Source organism: Anabrus simplex, chromosome 4 (genome assembly GCF_040414725.1).
Source record: "Anabrus simplex isolate iqAnaSimp1 chromosome 4, ASM4041472v1, whole genome shotgun sequence".
Classification (NCBI taxonomy): Eukaryota; Metazoa; Arthropoda; class Insecta; order Orthoptera; family Tettigoniidae; genus Anabrus; species Anabrus simplex.
This window is the reverse complement of record NC_090268.1, coordinates 3,857,350-3,882,537: the sequence shown is the minus strand read 5'-3', so window position 1 is coordinate 3,882,537 and position 25,188 is coordinate 3,857,350. Positions and strand designations below refer to the sequence as shown.

Sequence of the window (25,188 nt, the reverse complement as noted above, 5' to 3'; positions counted from 1 at the left end):
TCATGTACAGCTTTGTTCACACACGAGTCTTCTATAAAGTCATACCTGGGTGGCACATTAACTACAATTACTTTTGAGTGAGGTAGTTTCGAAATCTTACCTCTGAGGGTCGTAATTAGTCCCTCACCTTCACTTGCAGCAATGTCATTTGTACCACTCACAATCACCACGTAGTTGTCCTTCTCTAAGACAGGATCACAACTTGAAAGGACGTCTTCAGTTTTGGCACGTGGTTTTATTAGTCCTAAAACCTCAGTTTCTGGATTATGCAGCTCATCCTTGATGCCTTCTGCCATACCCCGCCCTTGACTGTCTGCGTAGAGATGAATTTTTGGCAATCTTGACATCCGGTTGGTTTTCTTCTTCTGTAGGTTACCTCCACTGGATTTAAAATTATTCGGAAAACTTGATGTGTCTTCTTCTGGAACTTGTTGCAATGACTGAAATCTATTTTGGAACTGCAAAGAGTTTTTTCCCGGTTTTAAGTTGTACGTAGTTTCTCCCATATGTTTAACATTAGGCCTAAAATGGCTACGTGTCACTTCCGTCCATGGCGATCTTTCTTCTCCACTGTCTTCTTTATCTTCCAGTTTCTTTATTCTGTCCTTTAAGCTTTCATTTTCAAGTTTCAGAGCACATAAGTCTTCTTGTAGCACTCCTAAAATCTTAAGCATAGATTCGTAAGTCTCTCTTTTTTGTTGTTCTACCTCACTATCAGTTTGTTTACACTCGGGACACAGCCACACACTTTCTTCAATATCAGACCTATTTACAATATTTGCACAACGAAAATGGTACCATTCATCACACTTACGACACAGAATCCTATTTTTAACTACTCTTCTGCATTTGCCACGTTTTTCACTGCATCTTACACCATTATCCATCACGGATATCACAGACTCGCACACAGTAGTCGCCATCTTGAACTGACAAGTCAACTCATCGATATGGTCATGAAGTGGACGGCTTGCAATGGCAACAGCAAGAAAAAACTGAAAGAATTCCTATAAAAAGGTGAAGGAGGAATGATAGGAGACTTGAACTGTCCAAGTTAGGATGGAAAAACAAGGAAGGAATTTCTATGATCTTCTGGAGTAGAAAGACAAATCAGGTGACCAGCTGATTGACTTTTGTGAAAGGAATGGATTAATTATCAGCAATACATAAAGCAGGCCTAGTGGAGTGGGAAATAAAGGCTTTGAACCACGTCCTTCTGGGTGAACTGCCTCAGCTAAGCAACCCCTCATTGGCAATTCATTGTTAAGAAAAAGGAATTCACAAATCATAAATAAGGCATGGTTAGGGACAGAGAAAGAATGAAGATAATTATTTACTGGTGGACAGACAAACCCACAATACCTGGAAAATGAGGTGATGGCTGAGATGAAGAAACCTGTGTCATAAGAAATGAATTACGTTGTGAAGAATTAAATAGGAGAATGAAAGAAACATATTAAAAATAGATTTTATAAAACAATAAAATAATGAACCAAAAAGAAGAACATCACCCAGTTGAGGTTACGTGACTCAATTTCAGACTGACAAGCAGCCAGAACATATTTATATTATGTCAGGTAGAAGAAATGAGCAAGAAACTACCTGAAGGAATGTGGTGAAGTAATATAAAATTACTCACTCACTCACTCATCATATGGCTGGAAGTACCCGAGGACATGTTTGGCTCGCCTCATGCAGGTTTATTATTTGACACCCATGGGCGACCTGGATGCAGGAGGATGATGAGGTAATACGTAGCCTACTCCTGTCTGCTATTCCTCCCTCCATACGAACACGGCACGCAATCCCACCACTTCTCCTACTCTGATGGTGAAATTGTTTTTGACCTACGGGACTCAAAGCGGTGTCAGACTTGACCATCATGGCCAACAGGTGGGGACTAGAGTACATTATGAAGAGCTGAAACACTAAATGAAGAGAAAGAGTTTAGGAAAGGATGTTAAACGGGGTGCAAAATGCTGGGGGGAGAAGGATCATAGCCCTAGTCTTTATTCCAGGTAGTACCCAGTGGGAAAGGGAGTATATAATTCCCCTCCTCCCGAAAAATGTAAATTTTAAATTCTGTTGTTAGAACAAGAACAAGTTATTTCTTGTAGGCAATTGTATTTTTTCTGTTAGTCAGTATATTAGTAACAAGTAGGCATTTCAAAATACGCACAGTAAAACTTAATGTGCTCTACATTGTCCTCATGAAAGACCACTCCCCCTCCCTGGGCAATTTTAGTGGGGAGGAACTTTTGAGATAAAATTGTGGGGGAACCCTCTCCCCCCCTCCCCCTCTGTGATTTTGCACCCTGATATTAAATACAAGAAGTTCCTGCATATTGTGGTTAAAAATAGAAGGAAAGAAAATGGGGATAATGTTTTAAAAAGATGAGAAGAATCTTCATTAAAAACCATGTCATTAAGGGTGGTAAAATTCTTAAACATCAAAGAAATCGAGTGGATTGATGGAGAAGAAAGAAAACCGAGGAAAACAAACATCACAGAATATTATATTACGTATTTGAATACTGAAATGCATTCAAGGATATGAGACGAGCGAGAGCACTGGTAAAAAATAAACTCGTATCCTCATCCCGAGGTGCGTGTACCACTTTAACCACATACCAGCCCTCCTGCCATTCTTAAATTTCTGGTAGTACCAGGAATCAAACTTGGGCCCGTGAGGATGGCAGCTAATAACACTAACTGTTACACTACTAGGAATAGATGATGACGCTTGGTGTTTAAAGGGGCCTAACATCTAGGTCATTGGCTTGGAAATAGATGAAATATTATGGATCATGCAGAGGAAAGGATCTTAAGATCAGTACGGAAAGAGAAGAACTGATACAGAACTAAAGGCTGTTGCCCAAATGGCAGATTCCCTATCAAGTCCTAACATAGACTCTTTCTTTTTCATGTTTTCAAAGAACCAGTGATTGCCAGATACAAAGCACTCACAATCTGATTAAGATAATTTGGAATATGAGATATAATATTAATAAACAGATTCAAGTATACATTAAGACAGCAAAGAAATACTGATATAGAATTTCTTGAGATACTTACATCATAACATTCAACAGCTTCTAATATTCGTAAGACATTTTGGCAAACATTTTTCACAGGTGAGTTACCATGGACACAAGTAATACCCAGAATATCAATATTTCCTTGTCTCTGGGCTGCAATGAGCAGCAGTAGAGCCATCGCATCATCTCCACCAGCATCAACATCAACAATAATTTGGGGTACTGGTCTGGAGTCAAACCTGGAATAGACAGTAAATAATAATGAGCATATCGTATCCTTCCCTTATTTTAAGGTTTCTCTCTAGTTTTCTGATAACATGGTAAGTACAGGATTACGGTAGGTTAAGGAACCTACCCAGATCAGGAAAGCGTAATGATATTGATATACAGTGCACTCCCGATAACTCGCTCTACAGTTAATTCATGAGTCTTGAAAAGTGTTTCTTTTATAGTAACTAATCATCACATGTAATAAAATAATATCTATGAATCATTTAAAGGAATTTTATGGTGAAACGATGCACGGAGACAAGTTTTCCTTCAGTGTTACATACTGTAAACTTGGAAACATGTTGTCACGAGTGTTACATAGCACAAATTTCCTAGTCTTTAAAGCCGAGATAATATGAGAGCAATGCACGTTCATTTGGAGCCTAGAAAATTCTGCTACTACGCTCGAAAGGTCATAGAAATCAATTCTAGGTGAAGAACAAGCATATGCCAACCTCAGTGACAGCGATATGGTGAGTTAGACTGGCTACATTAGCAAAACCTGGATGAATGTCAAGATGCAGAAGAAAGTGACATAATCGAGTGGTTAAACGTCAATAAAGACAATGATAATTTCAGACGCGAAAGAGAGGAGAATATCATAAGGAATTTCACTATTGGTGAGGAAGACGAGGATCTGGATAATATTGAGTGTGGGAGTGATGCAACGGAAGTCTCGAAAGTTTCCCGCTGTCAAGCTAGTGTTTCTATAGACAGACTTATCTCTTATATGGAAAACCAGATGAATTTTCATTCTCAGATATTGTTTTCTTGAGAAATGTGTGATCCAAATGAATGAGCATATAAGAAACAAATATGACGACAGACATTTTGTAAAGCTCATGTATTTTTTGTTGTATATTCATATTGTGTCTTGCAATATAACATAATATGTAGTCATTACTTTTTCGTTTGTTCATATATTTCAATATTTTAACCACTGACTTTGATTTAATTGGCTAGCCTTAAAATAAAATCTGCAGATAATTTGCAGTTTTCCATAATTCGCAGAAGTTTGTACATTAATTACTGTGAATTATCGAGAGTCCACAGTAACTGAAGGTGACACACAAAATCTAATACAATACAATATGAATGTGTCTTTTACAGGCCAAATGCTGGTTATGTGTTTATAGAGAAATCCCAAAAATAAGGAGTGAAATAGTTTGCCATTGTTTTTCTCACTGGTCCAGCCCTATAAGTAGAACAAATTATTCAGCACCACTCACACACAGCAGCTTCCATAGAGACTGAGACCAGTGGAAGCTACTGTATCTATCAAGAAACAGCAACAGGCAGATATAAGGATACACAGTAGTGGGACTGTCACCAAGCACTTGTTCCAACAGTACACCAAGGCATGCCACGATGGTCGTATCAGGTGCTCTTTCAATGGTCTGAAGAGGAGGAAATCACTGAGCTTGTATGAAAGACTAATTGTCAAGTTATTCTACAGGAGTACTTCTGTATGTACATACAAATGCTATGTAACTACCTGATCAAAGTTACATTGTCCACAGGCCCAGTTTGATGGTGAGTGTACGCCTCCTGTGTTCGTCCCCGGATGGGGACTGGTTCTGAATTGAGTAGGAGCCAGTCAGTACTCTTCAGGGAACCACGACGCGTCCCAATGGCTGATAGGGGACGTTCCTGTAGATATGCAGGGCAGGTGCGAATAACGTTATACCAAATAAGCACCTGCGGATCAACTGGGGCAATCCACTGCCTTGTGGATAGCGTTTTGACCCAAAGGCTACGGGAATAAACCCAGAAAGAATATCAAGCAAGGGCAGAGGCCCCCTCACTGTCCTAGTAGCTCCATCCCAGGGTTAATTACTTGTATGGAGTGAATCTCAAAACAATTAAGAGACATATTAGATTTGAAGTCGGATGGATGACGAATTGGCGAGAATCGGACCCTGGAATATTACCTCTCTGACAGGCAAGGAAGTGGAGGTAGTGGAAGAAGTACAAACTCGAAATTCTCGGGATCAGCGAAGTGAAGATAAAGGGAACTGCACCAAGCATATGTTCTGAGATATTCAGGAGTAGAGCTAAAGAAGGAGTCGGAATTATCACTAGTGAGGTGGATTGGAAGGCAGTAAGCCCAAGGATAATGAAATAATGGAAAATAACCGAAAAGTTGCTCTCATACAAATATATGCTCCTACTGAAGATAGTGATGAGATACTCTGCCCTCCAGAGGACATTGGACAAAGCTAGAGATACCCTAGCATCGGTGATAATAATGGGGGACTGGAATGCTAGGGATGGAAATAAGATTAGTTCTGGTCATGGAAGCTTGGGAAGGTAGGGGGCAGAGAGAAGTCTGAACGGCAATGGGAAGAGAATGCTTGAGTTCTGCATAGATAATGAAATGCGAATAGGGAATTCTTTCCTCCCTCATAAACAGATCCACCAAATTACCTTCGAGGCAATAAGCAGAAATGTATGAAGTACAATAGACTACTATGTGTACACAAAGAATACCCACTACGATGTAATGGATGTGAGGGTATTCCGCAGTGCGAAACTCAACACTGAACATCATTTATTGGTAATGGAAACCCGGTTCAGATATATACGAGAATCAACAAAAATGAATTATGTCGCAGTGAAAGTATCTGCCTCCAAGCGACACGAGTATGAGAATAAGTTGAGCGAAAAACTCATACAGAAGGAGCAAAATCACAGAGGTATGTGGAACGTGGAAAACAAATGGAAGGTGTGCGGGATCAGCTGAGTCAAAGGAAATAGGAGACAGACAAGATGGTGGAGCGAAACAGTAAAGGAAGCGGTTGCAGCCAAGAAGAAAGCATGGAAAAGATATATGTAATCCAAAAGTGAAAAAGACAAAGGAACATAAGAAATGCAGCAGGGAGAGCAGTCAAGGAAGCTAAAAAGGTATCCTGGGAACAGTTCAGAAGGGAAATAGAAGAAAGTTATAAGGAAAATCAAAGAAAGTTCTGGCAAGTGGTGAAAAGTTTGAAGGGAAAAAGGGGAAAGATAATCAGAAACATTAAGGATAAAAATAACAGGCTGGAAACCAACATAAATTACATCCTGGAAGTGTGGAGCGAATATTACTCAGAAACCTTCAAGGAAAGCAATAGAGTGGCAGGCATGACACCAATGGAAGAGGATAACAGTGGAGAGAAGGAAAAGGAAGAAGATATTAGTCTCAAGGAAGTGCATGAGGCAATTAAGGCAATCAAAACTGGTAAAGCAGCAGGCTGGGATAATATTCACCCGGAGTTTGTGAAATTTGGAGGAAGAGAACTAGAGAAATGGATCTGGGATCTCTTCAAGTTAGTTTGGGACTCTGAGAAAATACCAGAAGATTGGGAGCAGAACATCATAGTTCCCATTCACAAGAAGGGAAGCTCAACTGACTGTCGTAAGTACAGAGCGATATGCTTAGCATCAGTTCTCCAGAAGTTATATTCAACTATAATAGAGAAGAGACTTAGAGAGCAAGTGGAGGAACACCTGGAAGAAGAACAGGCTGGATTTAGACCCCATCGGCAAACAAGACTGGATCCCCTGTTTGAGAAATGCAGCAGAAAAATCCTAAATCGGGAAGGAGAACTATTTGCAGCATTTATTAATTTGAAGTCGGCATTTGACAGAGTTGCAAGTGATAAATATCATTATGGTTCCGTATTGAAGATTATGATACTTGTAGGATGCTAATTAAGTTATTATTTAACCACCGAGAGAAGAGCTATGGATGGCTTTACATAAGGCACATATTACTCCCAAACTGACTAGGGTGATTAAAAGTTTATACAGGAGGTTTATAGGTATAGTGAGGATAAGTGGTCAAACCTCAAAGGAATTTACTATTGTATATGGAAAGAGGTGTCAAACAAGGTGACAGGCTTAGTCCTCTACTTTTTATGATATTCATGGATCAAGTTATTAAACAATGTACGAGGCGAACAGGTAAATGCAAAGTTGGAAATTTCAAGATGAGACCAGTGTTGATACAGGCACTAGTATATGCAGATGATATTGCACTTTTGGCAACAGATAGAGATAAATTACAGAGGGCAGTGATGGAATGGGGGTTCACACTCCAAGACAGGGGGATGGAAGTTAATGTTAGTAAAAGTAAAGTTATGCATCTTACTAGGAAAGAACAAAAAGACCTTAAGATCAAGTGGCAGAATGAGATTTTAGAAAAGGTTCAGCAGTTTGAATATTTAGGCAGTATCAGAACAGCAGATGGGAAAGTGGATTCTGAAATAAATCACAGAATCCATAAAGCTAACAATCTATGTTCTAATATTAATAATACCATTATAGGAAGGAGAGAAGTTACCAGGAAAACAAAAATGAGAATATAAAATCAGTATATCTTCCAGCGCTGACGTACGGATCTGAAAGCTGGACACTGCAGAGTAATTTAGAGAGCAGACTCACTGCCACAGAAATGAAGTATTTGTGTAAAAGAGTTGGAAGGATAAGGAGAGATATGGTTAGAAATACTAGGACAAGGAAAGAGCGCCTTAAACAAGAACCACTGATCAGTTTAATTGATAAGAAGGAACCTGGTGAGGATGGAAGAGGAAAGGAAGTCTAAACAAATATTCCAAGCAAGACTAGAGGGAAAGAGGGAGGGACGACCAAGGCTGGAGCAGGACACCCATGTCTTTGACCTGGCAGAATTGGTACTGGACCGGGAAGTGGTTGTGAGGGCATAAAGACCGGCGCACACTGAGGATCAATGTAGCCACTCTGGTGGCGATCACAGCCTGAGTACGATACGTCCAGGTGATTTCACGATCAAGAGAGGTGGTTGGACAAGATGCCAACGATACATATGTTATTTAGGAAAGAGAGCTGACGACACTAACTGTTGCCCACAGAGTGAGTTGCCTATGCAGTATGGGTCATGTAGTTGGAAGCCTACATTTACAAAATGTTGAGTTTTAACTCCAGTAAAGATGGCTTTCTGTGGTTTCTCATTTCCACGCATCTCCAAAAACTGTAAAAGTAGTTAGTGGGGTGCAAAGCCAATAACATTAGGCAAATGTCAGGACAGATGTTACTGTGTAATGTATAAAGTTGTAGCCAGTGGAACACTGCGTTACATACCTGTAGTTTGTGGGACAAGGTTTAAAGAATCTCTTTATAGGTTGTTCATTTCTACTTTTTTCAACATAACCATTAATTAAGTGGCAACAATATTTAGATTAATGCATTAAAATACCTTTGAGAAGTATCTGCTTGACTGATAGAGGCAGCATCACCAAATGGCTCCATATCCTGTTCAAATGGACAAAGCATAACTTCACTTCAAAATTTTAGAACATCTGAAGAATAAAAACACTTCATCATGATAAAAAGAGATCAAACTCTGTTTTAGATTAATAAGACAATAAACTGACTCCTGATTAATAAAAAAATCAATTTAGGAAGCCATACTTTTCAGTGTCAACTTAGTTATGTAGTGCACAAAACTGCAGTGTCCTTCACAACGAGCATAATCTTCAGTCCATAGAATACTTCCTCTTTTGACAAGAGTGGAAATCTTTGGTTTAAAGCACACACCATATTTGTCCAGTGCTTTGACAAATTGCTTAATGATCCCAAGTTTGATATGCAAAGGGGAAAGTAGAATTATTTTAGGATCAACCAGACTAGCATGTTGGAACACTCTTTCATTGTCCAATGTTTGTGTAACCTGCTTGTTCAACAATGATAAAGGTGTTTTAATTTATTCCACCTATTCAATACTTATATTTTCACGTATAGTTGTTACATAATTAAATTCTTAGTTACATGGGACATGTTTCACCCTCAATTAAGGGCATCTTCAGCCTAAATACAATAATCAAAAATACAACTAAATTAAAAGTGGAAGTTAAATACAATCATCAAAAATACAACTAAAATAAAAAGTGGAAGTTAAAAGTTTAGTCTGTTATTAAAATTAGGAACAATAAAATTGTGAAAAATGATAAAATAAAAAGATGCTAATGGAAAACTGTCTTATGATTAAACTATAATCTTGTCGGAGACTAAAACTTCTATTAAAATTCTAATTAAAACAGTTCATATAAAATATTGGAAAATCAAAGTGGTAGTAATAAAAAGCCAACGACATGAGGGCGTGTACACAAGCATAAACTTGATTGTCATGAATACAATCTTTTCAAGGCCGCTGATGAAATTCGTAGTAAGTAAGGCAGAAGCGTCTATTGAAAAATTGTAAGAGGCCGTTAGCACCGGTAGGTAATAAAATGGCTGAATCCTTGCCAGAAAATGTCAACAGATGCAGAAATAAGTTTTATGTAAGTCACCAGACTTAGAGCCAACAGACGGGCAGCAACCAACTCAACAGTAGTTAACAAATAACAACTTCCACTTACATAAAACTTATTTCTGCATCTGTTGACATTTTCTGGCAAGGATTCAGCCATTTTATTACCTACCGGTGCTAACGGCCTCTTACAATTTTTCAATAGACGCTTCTGCCTTACTTACTACGAATTTCATCAGCGGCCTTGAAAAGATTGTATTCATGACAATCAAGTTTACGCTTGTGTACACGCCCTCATGTCGTTGGCTTTTTATTACTACCACTTTGATTTTCCAATATTTTATATGAACTGTTTTAATTAGAATTTTAATAGAAGTTTTAGTCTCCGACAAGATTATAGTTTAATCATAAGACAGTTTTCCATTAGCATCTTTTTATTTTATCATTTTTCACAATTTTATTGTTCCTAATTTTAATAACAGACTAAACTTTTAACTTCCACTTTTTATTTTAGTTGTATTTTTGATGATTGTATTTAACTTCCACTTTTAATTTAGTTGTATTTTTGATTATTGTATTTAGGCTGAAGATGCCCTTAATTGAGGGTGAAACATGTCCCATGTAACTAAGAATTTAATTATGTAACAACTATACGTGAAAATATAAGTATTGAATAGGTGGAATAAATTAAAACACCTTTATCATTGTTGAACTGTTAAATTTTCAATACGGACCTAAAATGAGGTTTATAACATGTAACCTGCTTGTTGTCTTAGGTCTCCACACTGATGTTCCTGGTAGTTAATTTTTTCAAGAATCAACTGAAAATTTTCGTATGTTTCTTTGAGAAAAACAGAGTACCCAATGGGAACTGAAGGAAATTTGCTTCTATTATACAGGGTGTTTCAAAAAGGACTTTACAACTTTGACAGCTCATAGTTATTTATTCATTTTACTTACAGAAATTGTTTTGGTGTCATCTTCACTGACAATAGATCAAGTTTTACCTCAACAGGTTGAATGTGACCTCCATCGGTCATGGGGCACACACCCCATCTGAAGTCCATTTCTTGCCAAACTCGCTGCAGTATGTCAGGCGTGACTTGTTCAATTGCGATGCAGATTCTACGTCTGAGTTCTCGTAGAGAAGCCGGTAAGGGTGGAACAAACACTGTATCCTTGACGAATCTCCACAAGAAAAAGTCAAGTGGTGCCACGTCTGGTGAGCGTGGGGGCCATGCAATTGGTGCACCTCGTCCAATCCACTTACCCAATCCACTTCCCAACACACGCCAAATAGTCATATGTGTGACGCCCAACTCTCGAGAACCACGCCGTGTCGATTTTCGAGGACTGTGACCAAAGCGTTGTCTCACTTGCTCTATGACATCGTCAGATGTACGTGGACGACCTGAGGATTTCTTATGGCTTACCGAACATCCAGTTTCAATAAAGCACTTATGCCACTCATAAATAGTAGGCCTACTGGGAGTATCTTTACCATACTTTGTACGAAAATGACGTTGCACAGTTGTCGCCGACTTCGACTCTTCAAACCAAAACACACAGCGAGCGCACTCGGGACAGGTGAAGGCAGCCATCTTTGCTGCAACTGCCGCTAGCGCTTGCAGTGGCGCGATTCTGTACTAGCGTACCACGCGAGTCTAAACTTGATCTACTGTCAGTCAAGATGACACCAAAACCATGCCTGTAACTGAAATGAATAAATAACTATGAGCTGTCAAAGTTGTAAAGTCCTTTTTGAAACAACCTGTATAGTACCACTGTTTTCAGGCTTCTCTTCAATGTGGGAACTGACATCACTGATGAAGGGAATGGATGATTTTCCCGAAACATGTATGGTAAATAGTTTTCTATCATTATAAGGTGTATTGACAAGGCGGACTCAAGTAAAACTCCACCTCTTGTGTGCTTTTACAATTGTAGGGAGATAACCTTGGTTACCCTCTTCAATTGAAAATCCTATGCGTGGTGAGGGGGACTAGTAGCTCCTTTCTTGAGATACCAAATGGAGCCCTGTTGGGTAACCATTTGGTATACAAGGAGGAGGAAGCTAAAGCTAAGGTGTAATTGAAAGTTAGAAACATTTTGTTGAACTGGGATTACAGTAAAATGAAAATGTTAAAGATCCACCATGAATGTTTATTGATGAGAATATATATCATTCTTCTTTAAACGTTATGTGATATATATTCACATCAATAAACATTCATGGTATTGAAAAGGTGGACCTTTAACAATTTCATTTTACTGTAACCTAACGTGTAACGCGAACCGTGCCGATGGGAATCTTCAGAGATTCCCCCGGATAGCACTACATCAACCTTAAGAGAGCTCACTCTAGAGGTGGGCAATCTTAAAGTTCAGAAGAAGAAGAAGAAACAACGCTCCAGTGCTGAGAAGAGAAGGTATAAGTTGGCTTTAAAGGCCTGGGATCAGGCCAAAGAGGGCTTAGTTCCTGGAGCTGAGAGGTCTTCTATCTCCAAGGCAATGAAGACTGAGAAGGGATCCAATGGCATACCTGCCAACTTTACAAAACCAAAAATCAGGAGATTTTGATATGAAAATCAGGACAAATCAGGATAAATCAGGAGATACAATTTGTCAAAACTGCTTACTGTACATGTCTTGCGCAATACAGTATTATGATATATTTATACACTTATTGTCTCAAAGCCCGATTGTAGCTATACGAGGCTACAAAGCTAAAAATTACACATCTCTATTCCCTCACAGGAAGTATGTGAGTGAGATGATCGGTCTCCGATAAGCTTTCCGAAAATAGTATGAATTCATGCTCCACACGTGTGAATCAGTCATTCCATTACTTAGCAAATGCATAGATTAATATATTGCACCAAGCGCCCGTGCGATTATGCAAAGCGCAATGCTATTTGTATCAAATAACTAGCTGGTGTACCCGTGCTTCGCTACGGAATTCTCAGAAAGACTGTCCTTATAGTTTTCCCAACTGAAGTCAACAGCTGAAATAGGTCATTACGACGACGTCAGTATGAATGTCGTGATTAAAGCAATGCTGTCGTTTGAAATATTCAATAAAATGAAAAACAGCACATTTTCTCACTTTTAACGAAAAGTACTAAGGAATCGATCTAAGAGTTCGAAGTTCCAGAGCTAGAATGACCAGGCCACAAACAATCGCGAACACTCCTGTATAATTTAAGTGTGCACACTGCTCATTCCAATCATTGCCTCAGAGTAGGGATCGAATAGCTGGAATACTATGATGATCCAGTGTGTTACGTACCAGTAGTATCAGAGAATTCATGAACCAGAGGAATGGAATGCTAAAGAAGAGAGATCTCTAACTCCCCAGCTACATCCCGCTAATATTCAGGCAAGCTGTTATACTCTATATGCACTTACGCAGCAGTAATCCCAACTATCGGAGATAAATGGCAGCAGAATACACAAAGCACATCACAACAAACAATGGTCAATGTAATGTTATTGTTAATCAATTTTATGAGCGTGCAAGCCTTCGCATTTAGTTTTCTTCTGACTTTGTGATATTAGAGCATCTAATGTATCTAATGTAAAGTGAGTCGTCCTTTCTTTCATGACTTCCTCTTGTATTATTATTCAAGCGATCGTTCCTTCATGACCTTTTTTTTTTTCTCATTCTTCACAATTTAATCACCATCACCACCAATATTATTATAGTCGGTACAGTAAAACTGAATAAGATATAAATAATCGGAAATTATATTCTCTCTAACTTTTGTTATGTAGTACTTTTTGATATGACCAATAAGACAGGTAATAATTAAATTTTTGACACCTTCCCCGAAACTACAATCAATCAATCAATCAATCAATCAATCAATCAATCAATCAATCAATCAATCAATCAATCAATCAATCAATCAATCAATCAATCAATCAATCAATCAATCAATCAATACTGATCTGCATTTAGGGCAGTCGCCCAGGTGGCAGATTCCGTATCTGTTGCTTTCCTAGCCTTTTTCTAAATGATTTCAAAGAAATTGAAAATTTATTGAACATCTCCCTTGGTAAGTTATTCCAATCCCTAACTCCCCTTCCTATAAATGAATATTTGCCCCAGTTTATCCTCTTGAAATCCAACTTTATCTTCATATTGTGATCTTTCCTACTTTTATAAATGCCATTCAAACTTATTCACCGAGCTCAATAGCTGCACAATTAAAAATAGGAGAGGATTTCCACCAATCAATACTTATTTATTGTATATATTAAATTACAGGACCGGTTTCGACCTCATATTCAAGGTCATCTTCAGCTGAACCATACATACATATTTATATAATGAAGCTTTGATTAAGATTGTGGTGTTGAAGGAATGCCATATGATGATGATGTACATTTAGTTACATACAAATGGGGCACGTCTTAGCGTGAACTGGCGTATATGTCATTCTGTACAATATTGCAACTGTATGTCTAAAATGTTGAAGGTCTTAAAAGACCTAAAAGACGCATACCTCAAATACAATTAAAATAGATTCCGTTCACCCCAACATACACAAAAGAGCAGCCTACTATAGCATGATACACAGAGCATTCAATATACCGTTAACAAAAGAAGATCTAAACAAAGAATTACAATTAATTCATAACATAGCTAAAAACAATGGATTCAAGAAAGACATGGTTAACAAAATCATTCATAAAATAAAATCCCAACCCAAAACCAAACTAACAAAAGCAAACGAACCCAAGAAAGACTATGCACTATTCACTTTCAATAATGTACACATATACCCCATAACTAATATTTTTAAAAAACATAACCTAAGAATAGCATTCAGAACTACACACAATAGTACCAACATCATACACAATGTCAGGACAATCAACAGCAACAACAAATACAACCACTCAGGGGTATACCGCATCAAATGTAATAACTGCGAGACCAGCTATATCGGACGTACCGGTAGAAACTTCCTAACCCGATATAACGAACACATAAACGCAGTGAAACACAATCATTTTTCCTCAATAGGACAACATGTCGCAGACTATAAACACAGTTTCACAAACATCGATAACGATATGCAAATCCTAAACATAAACCCCAAAGGCCCCCTGCTCAACATAACAGAAGAATTTTACATCACTTTAGATCAGTATACCAATCCAAATTACAACATAAATGAAATCACAGAAAAAACTAACATCATCTTCAATACAGTTATCCCCGCCCTAAAAAACCCTTACCTTAAGTTAATCGATAAACAGAACGCAACAAGCAACAGAAAAACACCAAACAACACACCCAGCTCCATCCCTACCCCCACAACAACAACTCTCCCTACCCCTCCTTCCCTTCCCCTCACAGCAGCTAGTATAAGCCCAAGAAGAACACGAAGTAGTACATTACAAGCTCGCACGTCAAACACAACTCAGCTACACCAACAACAGTAAGTACATATTCCAATTCACACACATAACCCTTAGACATTCCTCCACACAATATCACTTATAACTTAATCTTATCTTCCACAGATAAACATAACATCATTGCACAGCTACAAATGGGAAAGGAGCCACTACTTTGAAACCAATGTCATCCAAATTTACGGACGCCAAAAAGACAACATGAATTGGTTCTAATAAAAGGGCAACACACACAGCAGAGCTGAACATATTTTACTTGAATTTCATCCATACATTTGGCACCTATTTTAAATTGAAAGTGTTTTATCTCACATACGCACAGGAAGACAAAACTTTTATCCATGCAATTTTACAAACTCTAAGAATAGCAGCTGAAATGCACAACTGTGAATAAGACTTAAATACGGAAGTTAGTCGATGTATTGACCACCAAGCAAGAACGAATGTTCATATGCATGAAGTGTTTTTATACATTGTTTTTATCTTGTACGTATATATAAGTTAGTTTAGGAAAAGACGTGTTTTATACACTAGTTTTAAGACCTTCAACATTTTAGACATACAGTTGCAATATTGTACAGAATGACATATACGCCAGTTCACGCTAAGACGTGCCCCATTTGTATGTAACTAAATGTACATCATCATCATATGGCATTCCTTCAACACCACAATCTTAATCAAAGCTTCATTATATAAATATGTATGTATGGTTCAGCTGAAGATGACCTTGAATATGAGGTCGAAACCGGTCCTGTAATTTAATATATACAATAAATAAGTATTGATTGGTGGAAATCCTCTCCTATTTTTAATTGTGCAATTGTCAATACGGAAATGAAAATTATAAAATTATAGATTACGAACTCAATAGCTGCAGTCGCTTAAGTGCGGTCAGTATCCAGTAATCGGAAGATAGTGGGTTCGAGTCCCACTGTCGGCAGCCCCGAAGATGGTTTTCCATGGTTTCCCATTTTCACACCAGGCAAATGCCGGGGCTGTACCTTAATTAAGGCCATGGCCGCTTCCTTCCTATTCCTAGGCCTTTCCTATCCCATCGTCGCCATAAAACCTATCTGTGTCGGTGCGATGTAAAGCAAATGGCAAACTTATTCGTCTACTAATGTCATTCCACGCCATCTCTCCGTTGACAGCTCGGGACATACCACTTATGTCTCAAATATTATTACAATATTATAAGTCCACCTGTTCAATAAAATACAATATGATCCACTATTTCATATGGTCAAAATTTTATACATAATACATTAAAGTCAATGGTACATGTTTCACCCTCCTTACGGGCATCATCAGCCTATATCAATCTTAAAAATAATACATATGGAGTCATTCTAATCTTATAAATTATAGGTTAAAATGTTCAAAAATGATTTCGGAAAACATTATACAATAACATCTAAAACAACGATAATGGTAAAATCACTGTCAGTGACCAGATTAAAATGTGGTTAAACACTGGTCACTGACAGTGATTTTACCATCTTGGATTCAAACTATGGGAATTGAAGAAACATCCCCCTTTGATGATTGTGTTTACATTCAAGGCCATCACAGTCTTAATGATGATATAAAAAAAGGATCCATTTTAGTTTTAAACTCTCAAAATTCATGTTTAACCACGTTTTAATCTTCAAAAACAGTTAATTTACTCTTTTTTTAACATACTTTGGTGCATTATCGTGAAGAGAACGGTGAAGAGAATCTCAACGAAAACAACGAGCATAAAAACATCTTATATGAGAATATTAGCAAATACTTAGAATGGGTAGACATGAAACAGACTAGACGAACAAGAGATATAATCAAACATGACATCGCAGAAGCACAGCCCAATCTCCCTCCTCCCTCACATGTTATTTTAGATGACGATAAAACTCTACTTCCCTTCTCTCCAGAGCTTTCCATGAATTGTCAAACTGTATCACATCGTTACTTCACCAGGTCGCGCTCAAAGACAGACCCTCTAGACAGCGCAGAATAAACATCTTTTCCAAACAAGAACGAGAGGCAAGATGACCTATTCTGATGACCTCCATTTTTATCAAAGGAGTCTCCAAAGAACTTTTATTTGTGCTTATTGTCAATGTTTTTCTTTTCATTTCTTTATTTATACAGCTGAAGAGGACCACTAAGTGGTCGAAACATGTCCTGTAGGTTTAATTTTATTCAATTTTGCCTGAGGCATTAATAAAGTATCGATTAGGTGGTTATTTATACTTACTTCTTGACATACCACTTAGTCGAGCAGCTCTTCTTCTTTCTCTCAATTCTTCCCAACCCAAACATTGCAACATTTTTATAACGCTACTCTTTTGTCGGAAATCACCCAGAACAAATTGAGCTGCTTTTCTTTGAATTTTTTCCAGTTCTTGAATCAAGTATTCCTGGTGAGGGTCCCATACACCGGAACCATACTCTAGTTGGGGTCTTACCAGAGACTTATATGCACTCTCCTTTACATCCTTACTACAACCCCTAAACACCCTCATAACAATGTGCAGAGATCTGTACCCTTTATTTACAATCCCATTTATGTGATTACCCCAATGAAGATCTTTCCTTATATTAACACCTAGATACTTACAATGATCCCCAAAAGGAACTTTCACCCCATCAATGCAGTAATAAAAATTGAGAAGACTTTTCCTATTTGTGAAACTCACAACCTGAATTTTGACCCCGTTTATCAACATACCATTGCCTGCTGTCCATTTCACAACATTTTCAAGGTCACGTTGCAGTTGCTCACAATCTTGTAACTTATTTATCACTCTATAGAGAATAATATCATCCGCAGAAAGCCTTACCTCTGATTCCACTCCTTTACTCATATCATTTATATATAAGAAAACATAAAGGTCCGATAATTCTCCCTCGAGGAATTCCCCTCTTAATTATTACAGGGTCAGATAAAGCTGCACCTACTCTAATTCTCTGAGATCTATTTTCTAGAAATATAGCAACCCATTCAGTCACTCTTTTGTCTAGTCCAAATGCACTCATTTTTGCCAGTAGTCTTCCATGATGCACCCTATCAAATGCTTTAGACAGGTCAATCACAATATAGTCCATTTGACCTCCTGAATCCAAGATATCTGCTATATCTTGCTGGAATCCTACAAGTTGAGCTTCAGTGGAATAACCTTTCCTAAAACCGAATTGCCTTCTATCGAACCAGTTATTAATTTCACAAACATGTCTAATATAATCAGAAAGTATGCCTTCCCAAAGCTTACATACAATGCATGTCAAACTTACTGGCCTGTAATTTTCAGCTTTATGTCTATCACCCTTTCCTTTATACACAGGGGCTACAATAGCAACTCTCCATTCATCTGGTACAGCTCCTCCGACCAAACAATAATCAAATAAGTACTTTAGATGTGGTACTATATCCCAACCCATTGTCTTTAGTATATCCCCAGAAATCTGATCTATTCCAGCTGCTTTTCTAGTTTTCAACTTTTGTATCTTATTGTAAATGTCATTGTTATCATATGTAAATTTTATTACTTCTTTGGCCTTAGTCTCCTCCTCTATCTGGACATTATCCTTGTAACCAACAATCTTTACATACTGCTGACTGAATACTTCTGCCTTTTGAAGATCCTCACATACACACTCCCCTTGTTCATTAATTATTTCGAACAGGGTGAATAAAATTCCTTATTCCCCGACTTTACATACCAATTTTCATTAAATTCTGTTCACCCATTTTCTCGTACCTCGGTGGTGGCAACAAAAATCCAAATTTTTTTTTTCCTTACAATTTGCTTTACGTTGCACCGACAGAGATAGGTTTTATGGCGACGATGAGGCAGGAAAAGTGTAGGAGTGAAAAGAAAGGGGCCGTGGCCTTAATTAAGTTTCAGCCCCAGCATTTGTCTGGTGTGAAAATGGTAAACCACGGAAAACCATCTTCAGGGCTGCCGACAGTGGGGTTCGAACCCACTATCTCCCGAATACTGTATACTGTCCGCACTTAAGCGACTGCAGCTATCAAGCTCTGTTAAAAATACAAATTCACGAATATGTCTGTTATCATAGCCGGTACGGTAAAAATGCAGAAGACATAAATGATAAGAAATTTAATAATATATAACTTTAGTTATGAAGTATTTATTGATAGGGTCAATTCTTCTTTTGCTACCGCTTTTTCCCCACACCTGTGGGGTCACGAGTGCCAACTGCGTAGCACATGCGGATTTGATCCTGTTTTACGGCCGGATGCCCTTCCTGACGCCAACCCTATACAGAGGGTAGAGTGGTATGATGAGGTGTGTGTTGGGACGGACAAATATACCCAGTCCCCGAGCCAGAATAATTAATCAGAAGTGATTACAATCTACAACCGGCCGGGAATCGAACCCGGGACCCTCTGAACCGAAGGCCAGTACGCTGACCATTCAGCCAACGAGTTGGACTTATCGATAGGGGCAATAATAACAAATATTTGAGAATTAAATTTTAGGTCTTTCCCTAAACTACCATTTCACTCAGCGTCAATAAAATTATTTATGGCCTAGATGTAGCAACTCATTCCCCAACTTCATATACCCATTGTCATTAATTTCTCTGCAGCCGTTTTCTCGTGATGAGCGTACATACATACAGACAGAAATTCCGGAAAATTAAAACGTGCATTTCCCCTTGTTACTGTGATCACGACCGGTAAAGAAATATCATTCTTTTTAAATTCTGAACAATGTACAGACAAAACTTTTATTTATATTGAGATGAAATAAAATTAATCAGAATTGTCTCCAAATGGTTCCTAAAATCTCCAGAAAAGCTACTAGTCGTTATCATTGAAATGTCACTAAATTATAAAAAAAGACTCCATATCTAGCGACTAGTCTCTAGAATAGAGTAGACTGATGTGAACTGTGAACGAACACGAGCATAGCACACGAGAACAAGATCTTGACAATTGATATTCGCGTCGCGATATACAGGTTTCAATAAACATCGCACATTCGCGCACATTTCACGCATCAATAAACGTCGATATTTCGTTTGAAAACAGCCAATGAGCGAAGGACTTCCGGCCACTATCATAAAAAAAAATAAAAAAAGTTGAAATGGCGGGATTTGAAAACAAATGTTTGAATTTCACCAAAAAGTAAGCTAAAATCGGGAGAAATCATTGAATAATCGGGAGGCGGGAAAAACTGTCCACAATCAGGAGTCTCCCACCTAAATCGGGAAAGTTGGCAGGTATGCAATGGGCACAATAGGCGGGACTCTAAAGCGGGTTCTGCTTCCAGGGCACAGGAGACTCCTCCCACCAAGACGTCAACGGAAAAAGGACTCCTGTCGGAGGCAACAACAGAAGATCAGCAAGTCCACAAAAGACCTAAGGTGGAGTATGCCAGAATAGCCCAAGCTGGGATCAGCAGGGCCATAGTGCCTGAAGGATATCCTGATTAGCAGCTAACGAAAAACAGATGGAGTCAGCAGAGGAGGCTACCACCAATCTAACAGCTGGACTTCCAGAACACGGGCCCATTAAGCCACAGTTCCTGGATTGCTATCTGTCGAAAGGTGCTGCCATTTTAATCTCAGAAAATGATGAGGCTGTAGCATGGCTCTACAGTCTTGTTACAAATATGCAGACGTGGGAACGAGCGAGGCTAACAATTGTGGGCATGGATAAATTCCTTTCCTACAAGAGGGTCACGGTCTGGATACCAGGACAACCGAAGGGCAATGATATCCTTCTGGGAAGAATGGCACGCCGGAACCATGGATTAAATCCCAGTAGAAGGAGAATCTACAACCACAAGGAGGAGAGAGGTGTTCGCCTTGTGGTCAGCATGGACGCCAGGGATGTGGCGAAAGTGATGGGGCGCATGTTGCCACCTTCACCTTGGTGGAGGGCAAGCACGACAAGCAGAGGACTAACCCCAATACAGACATCAGGGGCAAAGGGAAGGAGGCGGGGCCAGCCAAGCCTCAAGATCCATCGTGGGAGCTGGAGCCGCAGGTTCTGGAGACTGCGTAAGGTAAAGTATTGTATGGAGATAAAATTATTACTTTCATACAAGCAAATATACAACATTGACGGCAGATGTATTTTTACCATTATCGTCTTAGGTAGGGTCCATCCTCCAGACACACAGTGTTGTAGATGTAGTCTGCTCTATTGCTGAATCAGGAAAGATGTGTTTGTACCATAATCAACATAAGAATTAGTCTTAGATAGGGCTCATCCTCCATACACACAGTGTTGTAGATGGACTCCGGCTCTATTGCTGACTCAGGAGAGATGTGTTTGTACCATAATCAACATAACATTTAGTCATAGGTAAGGCATATCCTCCAGACACACACTGTTGTAGATGTAGTCTGCTCTATTGCTGACTCAGGAGAGGTGTGTTTGTACCATAATCAACATAAGAATTAGTCTTAGGTAGGGCCCATCCTCCAGACACACAGTGTTGTAGATGTAGTCTGCTCTATTACTGACTCAGGAGAGGTGTGTTTGTACCATAATCAACATAAGAATTAGTCTTAGGTAGGGCCCATCCTCCATACACACAGTGTTGTAGATGTAGTCTGGCTTTATTGCTGAGTCAGGAGAGATGTGTTGGTACCATAATCAACGTAAGAATTAGTCTTAGGTAGGGCCCATCCTCCAGACACACAGTGTTGTAGATGTAATCCTCCTGTATTGCTAAATGGCTGACTCAGGAGAGATGTGTTTGTACCATAATCAACATAAGAATTTGTCTTAGGTAAGGCCCATCCTCCAGACACACAGTGTTGTAGATATTGTCTGCTCTACTGCTAAATGGCTGACTCAGGAGAGATGTGTTTGTACCATAATCAACATAAGAATTAGTCTTAGGTAAGGCCCATCCTCCAGACACACAGTGTTGTAGATGTTGTCTGCTCTATTGCTGACTCAGGAGAGATGTGTTTGTACCATAATCAACATAAGAATTATTCTTATGTAGGGCTCATCCTCGAGCACTGCTTAAAGTTAAAGCATGGTTAGATAATAATGAATTATTTCTAAATATTAAAAAGACAAAATTTATGAATTTTTCTGTAACAGATACATGAAACGATTTTAATGAATTAATTGTACACAACATCAACTGCAAATTTAATTGTAAATGCTACAAAATTTATAAAGTAAGTAATATTGGGACTATTAATTGATTCAAACATGAAATGGAAAAGTCACATTACCGATTTAAGAAAGAAAATCAGAAGAACTGTTTATATATTTCATAATTTAAAATACATATCCAGTATGAAATTGTTAAGAGAGGTTTATTACGCTTTAGTTCAGTCTATTCTTAGCTATAGAATACTGGCATGGGGAGGAGCCTACAAAAATGTAATCAATAAAATACAGGTTGTTCAAAACCTTATATTACGAATAATGTACCAGAAAGGAAGATTATACCCAAGTAGTCAATTATACGCTGAAACAAATATATTTAATGTAAAACAGCTCTATGCCCTTGAAATATATTAACAAAAACAAAAATATAATTGAGAACATAAACATGAATATTCAACACGCAGAAAGATGTACCACCGTTGTATGTTATACAAACCCAAACTTAGCATAACAAAGCGCAATTTCTTGAACTTCATTCCAAAATTCTTTAATGTCCTTTCCGGTTCTTTACAAACTACTTCATTAAGTCAGAAAATGAGTCTGAAGTGTCTTAAATCCTTTGTCAGGGATAATAAAACTGTTATGGAAGAAATAACTAAATGAGAATATCACGTCACCATATCCAATTTCTATTCTATGCTCCACCATGTGCTGTTGATCATATCCGTCATTCACTCATACCCATACTCGTACTTCAGGCATCATTTTAAAATATATTTCTCTCTATGTAATTAATATTCTAAATTACCACACACAAGGTTTCACCTTATGTGGTATTTTACTGATATCTACTTGACTCTGTTGAGGTTGGTGTGATAATAATATTAATAATAATAATAATAATAATAATAATAATAATAATAATAATAATAATAAGAACAACAACAACAATAATAATAATAATAATAATAATAATAATAATAATAATAATAATAATTTATTTAATGTGTGCAAGAGATAGTTACAAGTTCAATTTATTTTAAGTATTAATATGTTAATAATAATAATAATACTTCTGTAACAGAGTCTTGTAAATATGTAAACAACATGATGAATGAATAAATACTACTACTATTACTACTACTACTACTACTACTACTACTACTACTACTACTACTACTACTACTACTACTACTACTACTACTTACAACATCAACGGTTCCGTCTTGAAGGAAGTCAAACAAAAGATGGATTTAGGTATTCAGTTCAATATAGATTTGAAATTTGGAAGTCATATTGAATATATAGTTAATAAAACCTACAGAAATATGGGTTTCATATTTCAAAATTCCTTAAATTTTCAAAGTACAACGTTATTTATTTTATACAACTCATTAATAAGACCGAAACAAGAATATGGTTCTATTATCTGGAGTACTTCAGACACTAAGTACATCAAATTAATTGATAAAGTACAAAAGCAATTCTTAAAGTATGTGTACTGGAAACAGTCACACGAGTACCCGACATTTCAGTCCTACTCCACAATGTTATCACACTTTGGTGTTAAAACTTTGGAACAAAGACGTAAAAAGTCCATGATGTTATTTTTGTATAAAATATTGAATAGTAAAATTGATGATGAAGAGTTACTTCGAAGGATACCATTTTACGTTCCTCGGAAGTCTGGCAGGTTCAAGAATTTGTTTTACGTTAAGAAATGCCGCACACAAGCCCATAAGAATTCTCCTCTTAATAAAATTCTGAAACTTTATAATACATTAAATACATATAATTTGGATATCTTTTTCATGAATCGAATCAACTTTGAATTGGCGTGTGATACTTTCCTATAATGCACATACTGTTGAATATTATCTCTGTTTTCTGTATATGCTTTATTTCATTCTTCTAGTTGTTCTTTTATTTCTCTTCTATTTTAATTCACAGTTATCAAATGACCTATAAATTAAACACTTTATTTCTCTTTTTAGAATACACTGACTGACAGTGACAATGCAACACCAAGGAGTGGTTCGAAAGGGATGAAAGTTGGGGAAAAAACAGAGACGGCACGGATGAATAATTGATGTTTATTTCAAACCGATATGCAGGTTACACAATGCGCACAGCATCGACTCAGTAGGATGTAGGACCACCGCGAGCGGCGATGCACGCAGAAACACGTCGAGGTACAGAGTCAATAAGAGTGCGGATGGTGTCCTGAGGGATGGTTCTCCATTCTCTGTCAACCATTTGCCACAGTTGGTCGTCCGTACGAGGCTGGGGCAGAGTTTGCAAACGGCGTCCAATGAGATCCCACACGTGTTCGATTGGTGAGAGATCCGGAGAGTACGCTGGCCACGGAAGCATCTGTACACCTCGTAGAGCCTGTTGGGAGATGCGAGCAGTGTGTGGGCGGGCATTATCCTGCTGAAACAGAGCATTGGGCAGCCCCTGAAGGTACGGGAGTGCCACCGGCCGCAGCACATGCTGCACGTAGCGGTGGGCATTTAACGTGCCTTGAATACGCACTAGAGGTGACGTGGAATCATACGCAATAGCGCCCCAAACCATGATGCCGCGTTGTCTAGCGGTAGGGCGCTCCACAGTTACTGCCGGATTTGACCTTTCTCCACGCCGACGCCACACTCGTCTGCGGTGACTATCACTGACAGAACAGAAGCGTGACTCATCGGAGAACACGACGTTCCGCCATTCCCTCATCCAAGTCGCTCTAGCCCGGCACCATGCCAGGCGTGCACGTCTATGCTGTGGAGTCAACGGTAGTCTTCTGAGCGGACGCCGGGAGTGCAGGCCTCCTTCAACCAATCGACGGGAAATTGTTCTGGTCGATATTGGAACAGCCAGGGTGTCTTGCACATGCTGAAGAATGGCGGTTGACGTGGCGTGTGGGGCTGCCACCGCTTGGCGGCGGATGCGCCGATCCTCGCGTGCTGACGTCACTCGGGCTGCGCCTGGACCCCTCGCACGTGCCACATGTCCCTGCGCCAACCATCTTCGCCACAGGCGCTGCACCGTGGACACATCCCTATGGGTATCGGCTGCGATTTGACGAAGCGACCAAC

The 25,188-nt window shown here is 38.6% G+C and overlaps 1 protein-coding gene across 3 annotated transcripts in view; it reads right to left on the bottom strand.

Annotated features, from left to right (window-relative positions):
• Positions 1–25,188, bottom strand: part of LOC136872333 (nucleoside hydrolase) — a 168,900-nt gene that overhangs the window by 127,499 nt on the left and 16,213 nt on the right. For all 3 annotated transcript variants that reach the window (XM_067146143.2, XM_067146145.2, XM_067146144.2), the window contains exons 2-3: positions 8,524–8,579; positions 3,076–3,277 (exon numbers count right to left, since the gene is read on the bottom strand). In XM_067146143.2, coding sequence (XP_067002244.2) covers positions 3,076–3,277; positions 8,524–8,576 — 255 coding nt within the window. In that variant the 5' untranslated portion in view covers positions 8,577–8,579. The remainder of the gene's footprint in view (positions 1–3,075; positions 3,278–8,523; positions 8,580–25,188) is intronic.